The following is an 8,402-nucleotide window of genomic DNA, read 5'->3' as shown; positions in this document are numbered from 1 at the left end:
CCAAGCACATCTTTATCATTCAGTATTTGCTGGTTGGTTAAAAGATCGAAACACTCATTCTTTTTATAAAGTGAAAAATATAAAATCAGAGAATTAGAGCTGGAAGGGACCTTAGAGGTCATCATGTCTAACCCTTTTCATTTTACAGATAAGGAAACAGAGGCACAGGACGTTAAGTGATTTGCTTAGTGTCACATAAGAGTAAAGGTTTCAGGCAGAAATTCAACAAAGGTCTTCCTATGTTCATGTCCAACACTAGCCACGGTGCTGATGTTTTGCCTTATTTAACTCATAAATTTTGTAATATATATATATGTATATATATGTGTGTGTATATATGTATATATGTGTGTGTATATATGTGTATGTATATGTATATATGTATATGTTTATATATATATATATATATATATACACACACACATACATTAGAGTTTATTAGAAGAGGCGGTGAGGCATAGAGAGAGATGAGTGCTGGATTTGGAAGTCCAGAAAGAAGCACAGACAAGCAGGACAGCTTTGAAAACGACAAATTAAACTTATTATACACTTACAAAAAGAAAAAAAAACCAGGCTGTATACAATAGGGATATTGAGAGAGAGAGAGAGGAAGAGAGAAAGAAAAAAGAGAGGAGTAAAAAGGAGAAAATAAGAATGAGAGTATGGAGAGAGAGGAGAAGAAGGAAAAGGAGGAGGCGGAGAAGGACAAAGTGAGAGACAGAAACAAAAAGAGAGAGAGAGAGAGCTGAACTTGGAGACCTGGATTCAAATCCCACTTCTGACATTTACTAGCTGTGCGAATCTGCGCAAGTCACTGAAATTCTGAGCTTCAGTTTTCTCAGCTATAAAATGAGGATTATGGTATCAGTTATTTCCTTCCTCTCATTGCTGTGAGGCTCAAATGAGACACTGTGCTTTGTGAAGTTTAAAGTATTATCTGAAGTCAGTTTTTATCGATTATATCGAATGTGGTTTATTCAGAGACCATTTCTTCACAATGCCAAAGAATCTTGAGGAGGAAGAAAAATGGGAGTTTGAAGAAGCAGGTGAGAGAATTCACCAATACTTAGAATTTTTATAAAACATGTGGGGAAGATATAAGTGAGAGCAGATAATGAATATTACAGTGCAGCATGTTACAATAAGAAAGTCAGGGATTTTGCTAAAGGTCAGAAAAGGATGTGGTTGATGAGGGGAGCAGTCACCAAGAAGTAATCTTTTAAAGTGTCATTGGGAAAAAGAAGAGCATCAAAGAAAGGAGATGAATATTGGCCAGTGTGAAAGGAATAATGATAATTGTAATGATCTTGGATTTTCTGAATTCTTATGTGTGTGTGTGTGGGGGGGGGGCAGAATCATAGGCGCAGAGCCAGATAGGGTTTCAGAGGCTGTCTAGTTCAATTCCTTCACTTTAGGACCAGGGGCACTGAGTGAGACCCAGCCCTTTGCACAAGGTTACAGGCAGAGATCTGTAGTGCCAAGAGATGGGATTTGAACCCAGGTCCTCTGACTCCAGTCTTTTTTCTACTATACCAATATTGTCTCCTGAGAGAATATAAACAACTTGAGAATAGGGATTCTTTTGGTTTTGCATTCTCAACATATAGTAGTTATCTGATAAATGTTTGTTGATTATTTAATGTTTTTGTTTTTTTAACCACGCTGTTCAATTGGACGAGGGAATACCTAAGATATTGTTTACCTAGATCGTGACAAAGCATTTCACAAAGAATCTGTTTCATGATACTATTATGACTTACTAAAAGCCAACCAGGATGGATATTTTTCATTTTTGTTTTCTAAGAACTCCGGCCCCCTTTGTCAAACACATTTTTAGGGTAGTATTGTTTCCAATGTTCAATAATTTTCTATACTTATGCACAAATCTTAATTCCGAGTCCAATTTCTCTTGCCATTGAGATCCAGCCCTAGTGTACAGAAGAAACATCAACTGCAATTAGGCATCCAAAAGGAAGACCAGGGAAAAGGTCTACTGACTTCTCTGCCTTGGGAATTAGGATAGTCATTAATGTGATTAAAAGAATCTGTAACCCATCCCAAAGGAGAAATGTGGGAAACAACTGGAAACATTTCCTTAGCAATAGAAATAACAGTCTAGCAAACATACAGAGTGCAAATGGTTGGATGTGGTCACTGTATTTATTCATAATAGGTTTTAATAAAGCCTTAATAATGGAAAATAACACATACATACATGGAGTATAATTTTCCCTGAAGTTTTGCTTGGGCTTGGAGAAACTTTTCTTTTGTCCAACTTTTCCTAATCTCTTTGGTCCTCAGAATCGGGGAAAGAAATCTCAACCCAAGGGTCCTCTACGTGAGGCCCTGGTGATCCTGTCTTCCTTCTGGTCAGACTGGAAATACAGAAGGAAACACACCAAGGCTTTGGCACATCTATATCTGGGAGAAGTCTTGCACAACTCACTAAGGAAGAATGATCATCTTGGACTCCATAGCCTCTTTCTCCTAATAAACTCTGACCCCTTACAGCATCCATGGAACCTGGAGTGACTCCAATGACCCAGGGGCCCAAAGGTCAGGATATGGGCAAAAATATAAATAAAAAATAGAAATATATATAAAAGATATATTATATGTATATATATACATTTGTGTATATATATACACATATACATATATTTATGTATAGATGTACATATATACATAAATATATACATATATATACAATATACATGACCCACATAACTGGTTCTGTTCTTTAGCATGCCACCCTTCATCAGCCACTGATCTCACACTGGTCAGTGGGGGAACTCTGGTAATCAGCTCATATTTTTGGTTCTATTGGCAAAACCATCTGACCACATTCATCTTCCTGGCATTCCATAATGTGGCAGCTCTATCAACATCCATTTTGATTTGCAGGGAAATCAAGGCACCATGTGCAGAAGCAAAGTAGTGTGTGATTAACAATAGAAAAAGGACGGATTCTACTCACTTAAAAAAAAAAAGTAGACATTCACAATAGGATAAACATTTGATCATTTGATTTTATCAAAATGATTTTTTTGTCCATCCCAAGTTTTCCTTCCATTTCTCCATTTTTAGGTTTCTGTTCTCTATTCTACTCTTAAACACCATTGAAAAAACATACAACGTTAGCACCAACACAGTTGCTTTTCACAGAGAGCATGTGAAATTGGACGCGGACTTGATGTAATTAAAAGCCTGTATGTTCTGTGATACCAGTCTATTACTGCTTTAAGTACGAACTGCTATATTTTCCTAAAAACCATTCCATTAAAATGCCAAAAAAAACCCCAAAACAAAAAAATCCAAAAAAATGTGATTCATGTAGCACCTTAAGAGGGGTGTGGTTTTGCTTGTTTTTTTTTTTAAATTACAATAAAAAAGGTAACAATACAAACAATGTACAATTGAAAGTAAACAGAAATGTACCGTGATAATAATACAGGAGCACTTTGTCACAGAACTACATATGATGTAGAGTACGTAAAATGCAGTAGTTTGACTGCAAAGGACAAAATGAACACAAAAGCAGCCGCAATAGAAACATTTTACGTACAAAAATATTAAATCACAATAAATTATTTTAAACATAAATATTAAACTTTACATCATTAGGATATTCCACATATATATATAGTTTATGTACATGAGCACATACACACACACAAGTCTTCATGCACACACACACACACATACACATACACACACAACCAAATTTAAGGTGGAGGTATTGCATTATGATCCTTCATCCATCCCATAATGGTTTCCTTTTTAGAGCACCTAGAAGAAAAGAAAGCACAGATATTCTTTATAATGTATGCAAATGTTTTGTAAACTTTCAAGTTTTCTAATGATGATGAGCATGACAGCTAGCATTTACATATCACTTTAAGGTATGAAAAGTACTTGAGAAATATCATCTCATTTGATTCTCACTACCATCCTGGCAGATAGGTGCTATTATTACTCTCACTTTATGGATGAGGAAACTGAGGCAAATAAAAGTTATCTTTGTGTGTATGTGGGTATATATATATGTTGTAGATAGACAGGTAGATAGACAAATGATGGATTCAAATAACAATTCTTTACAGTAGAGAGATGATAGATGATAGAGATGATAGAGAGATAGATGGATAGATGGATAGATAGATAGATGATAGATGATAGATAGATTGATAGATAGATAGAAAGATGATGGGTAGGTAGGTAGGTAGGTAGGTAGATAAGTAGATAGATAGATAGATATTACTCCATACTCATGGAATTCTCATTGGCTTCCTTTTTGTTGTTGTTGAGTCATTTCAATTTGTCTGACTGTTCATCATCTCATCTGGGGTTTTCTTGCAAAGATACTGGAGTGATTTGACATTTCCTTCTTTCATTTTACAAATGAGGAAACGGAGGCAAATAGGGTTAAGTGACTAGCTCTGGGTCACACAGCTAATAAGTGTCTAAGGCCAAATTTAAATTCAGGTCTTCCTGATTCCAAGCCCAGTACTATAGCCACAGTGCCACCTAGCTACGCCCATTATTCTCCTAATTAACTGTCATATGCAACTATCCCTACTATTAGAACTCACCTACTCTTGGTAATGGTGGTGGTGGAGGCAGGGTCCGGGGGGTGGGGGGGTGAGGGGGGTGGGGGGTGGGGGGGTGGTGGAGCTTGGGTTAGTTAGCACCTAAGGGAATTTGGAAGATGATCTTAGAAACCACCTGGTCCCAGCTGTCCCCAAGCAAGAATTCCCTCTCTAAAACATAACTAGCCTCTGCTTGAGCCTCTCTCCAGAGACAGTCCACTTTAACTCTGGACAAGTCTCATTGTTAGGTCATTTTTCTGAAACTTTCACTGCTAGCAACCACTTCTGTCTTCTGGGCCAAGAAAGACCAGTCTGTCCCCTCTTGCCCATGTGACGGCCAGCTTCAGATCCCTGAAGCCAGCCCCTCTGTAAGGCTTCTCCCTGCTCAGCACCCCTGCTTCTTTGAACTGATCCTCCCATAGTGGAGTTTCTAGTTCTCTCATGCCACAGGGGAGGCTGCCTTCTTCCTCTCTAGGGGACAAATTGCTGAGGGAGTGAGGACACTTGGAGGATGAAAGAGCCACTTTCCCCTCTACAATTCATAGACTACGATGATCGTAAGATGAGAGAGCTAGAACTAGAATGCACCTTAGAGGTCATACAGTACAACCCCTTGCTCTACAAGTGAGGAAACTGGGTTGCCCAAGGTCACACAGTATGTGTGTGTGTGTGTGTGTGGGGGGGCTAGGATTTGAACCCAGGCCCTTTGCCTTTATATCTAAGGCTCCCTACACTACACCATACTGCCGTCTATGATGGCAAATGGCGTATGAATGGATGCAGGCTTAGAAAGGGAACTGTAGCAGTCATAATCCATGAGATTGTAAACTACTGGAGATCAGGGATTGTCTTTTGCCTCTTTGTGTATCCCTAGAGCTTAGCACAGTGCCTGGCACTGAGTTGAATTGAGTGATCCCAGGCATGGAAAGGAAAGTATTTTGGCCTAGGGGAACCTAATGGGGAAGGAGACAGGAGTGAGAAGAAAGAGGGACCAAAAGGAAAAAAAAAAAAACAAAAACAAAGCTACAGCCACTGATTTAGGAATGACACAGACAGATTCTTGTCTCAAATTATTCCTGCCCACACTACCTCCTGGTGGCATCCCTTCATCCTTGATTCCCCAAGACAGACCCAAGAACAACCTACCATTGTTAGAGCACTCGCACCTCCAGACCAGTTCCAGAGGATGGTGTGCATTTCCCACAGTATCCACCACATTTCCCTGTGACTTTGGTGCCATCCTGGAAGGAGAGGCATTAGGTTAGGTGATAGCTATGGTTGCACAGTGTTTGCTCATGTGCATGGATGGACATGACCCAAGACCATCCCTGCTTCCTTTTATTTTTTTCAAGGTCAGAGCTTTCTGAAAGGAACCTGCTAAACAGAGAAATCAAGCACCCATTTTATCAACAATTCTAGTAGGCCAGAAGCCCATCTGCTATCAAACAAAAAGTAAAGAGTCATTTTGTCAATCAACCAACCACCAATCACTGAAATGATGAAATGTGCTGGGGATGAACCCAGAGGATACATTTAAGTTATAGTTGCATATATGTTCCACCTAGAATTGTGGTCGGTCATTGCATTGATCACAGTTACTCAGTCTTTCAAAGTTCATTATCCTTACAATGTTCCTCTCATTGTATACATTTTCTGGTTCTCCTCAATTCACTTTGCATCAGTTCAGATCAGTCTTTATATAATATACCTATTTCAGTCTTCTCAGGTTTCTCTGAGACCATCCCTTTGATAATTTCTTACAGCACACTAGTATTCCACCACATTCACATACCATAACTTTTGCAGCCATTCCCCAGTTGATGGGTAGTATTCAATTCTTTGTCATTGAAAAAGGAGCCACTATAATATTTAGACCCATGCACATCCTTTTCCTCTTTCTTTGAAAATGATAAGGGGGCAGCTAGGTGGCGCAGTGGATAGAACACCAGCACTGGAGTCAGGAGGACCTGAATTCAAATCTGACCTCAACACTTGACAGTTACTAGCTGTGTGACCCTGGGCAAGTCACTTAACCCCAACTGCCTCACCAAAAAAAAAAAAAAAGATAGGGTTAAAGCTAGGAAAGACTGCAGAGGCCATTGAGTTCAACTCTTTCATATTATAGGAAATTGAGACACAGATGGTACCGATGACTTGCCCAGGGTCACACAACTAGTATGTAGCTTGAGGTAGGATCTGAACACAGATTTTCTCGATGTCAAGTCCAGTACCCTCCACCCACTAGATCACACTGCCTCTAGGTTCTCTCTCTCTCTCTCTCTCTCTATTTTTTTTTTGTGGGCAATGAGGGTTAAGTGACTTTCCCAGGGTCACACAGCTAGTAAGTGTCAAGTGTCTGAGGCCGGATTTGAACTCAGCCCCTTCTGAATCCAGGGCCGGTGCTTTATCCACTGCTCCACCTAGCTGCCCCCTAGGTTCTCTTTTGAAGCATGTTCCCTTAGGTTTTCTATCTTTTGATGGAAATGTTCCATTTTCCTTGTTCTTTCTTCTCCTCCCTCCCCAACAGTGATGTTCTTATGAACTTGAAAAAGGGAGTAGGAGTTGAAAGGAGTCAGAAATGGGGCTCTCCTTGCACATAGCCAGCAATCTTCCTTTTCTTAGTCTCCATGTCCAAACTGACCTCTCTTTTCCCATTCTCACACACACACACCTACCTATCAAAAAGAGAGAACCTAGAAGAAACAGGAAGCTCTGTTTCAGGGGAGACCTGGGTTTTCTGATCAGTTAGGGGAAAGCAAATGGTCATTTCTGTGATGAAAGGGATGATTTTAGAGAAACCTGGGGAAGACATATGAACCAATGCAGGGTGAAGTGAGAAGAACAGCAGAACAATTTAAAAAATACATACAACCCTGGAAAGACAACTTCAAAAAACCTAAGAACTTTGATGAATGCAATGATTTTAGAAGACCAAAGATGAAGCATGCCAACTACTTCCTTTCAGGTGATGGGACTCAGGATAGAGAATGAGATAAGTATTTTTGCACATTGTCAGTGGGAGAATTGATTTTAATAAATTCCTCATACTTATTTTTCCTGTCAAATTTGTAATAGCTATTTTTATAATTTTAACATTCATTTTTTAAAATTTAGAATTCCAAATTCTCTCCTCCTTCATTTCATTCTTGCCTTCATTGAGAAGGCAAACAATAAAATACCATTTATGCAGGTGAAGTTATGTAAAACATTTCCATAGTAATCATGTTGTAAAAAAAAATAGCAAGTATAATAAAAAAAGTCTGCTTCAATCTCTACTCAAGAGTTTATAATTTTTCTCTCTCTGGAGTTAGATAGCATTTTTTCATCATGGGTCCTTTGGGATTGTCGTGGATCATTGTATTGATCAGAGTAGATAAATCTTTCCCAGTTAATCACTGTTAGAAATTGTTGGTTATCTTCACAATATTGCTATAACTGTGTACAGTGCTCTTCTGGTTCTGCTCATTTCATTTTTTATCAGGTCATATAGGTTTTCCCAGGTTTTTCTGATGTAGTATCCATCATTGTTTCTTATAGCCCCAAAGTGTTCCATCATAATTATATATCACAGATCATTCAGCCATTGCCCATTTGATGGTCATCCCCTCAATTTCCATTTTTTTTTGCCACCATAAAAATAATTGCTAACAATATTTTTGTACATAAAGGCCCATTTCCTTTTTTTGATCTCTTTGGGATAAAGACCTAGAAGCAATATTGCTGGGTTAAAGAGTATGCATGGTTTTATAACCTGTTGGTACCTGTGCATATTTGTTATAATGGTTTTCTTTTTCTTTCTTTTTTTTTTCAATT

General features: G+C 38.6%; 1 protein-coding gene across 3 annotated transcripts in view; it reads right to left on the bottom strand.

The window, feature by feature from the left end:
• Positions 1 to 2,155: 2,155 nt before the first annotated feature.
• ADAMTS9 (ADAM metallopeptidase with thrombospondin type 1 motif 9) overlaps positions 2,156 to 8,402 on the bottom strand; it is a 195,145-nt gene continuing 188,898 nt past the window's right edge. For all 3 annotated transcript variants that reach the window (XM_043979758.1, XM_043979759.1, XM_043979760.1), the window contains 2 exons: positions 5,736 to 5,830; positions 2,156 to 3,789 (listed from right to left, as the gene is read on the bottom strand). In XM_043979758.1, coding sequence (XP_043835693.1) covers positions 5,741 to 5,830 — 90 coding nt within the window. In that variant the 3' untranslated portion in view covers positions 2,156 to 3,789; positions 5,736 to 5,740. The remainder of the gene's footprint in view (positions 3,790 to 5,735; positions 5,831 to 8,402) is intronic.

The sequence above is a fragment of the Dromiciops gliroides genome, chromosome 1 (genome assembly GCF_019393635.1).
Source record: "Dromiciops gliroides isolate mDroGli1 chromosome 1, mDroGli1.pri, whole genome shotgun sequence".
Lineage (NCBI taxonomy): Eukaryota > Metazoa > Chordata > Mammalia > Microbiotheria > Microbiotheriidae > Dromiciops > Dromiciops gliroides.
The sequence above is the reverse complement of the archived record's forward strand: the minus strand, read 5'-3'. Positions and strand labels throughout refer to the sequence as shown.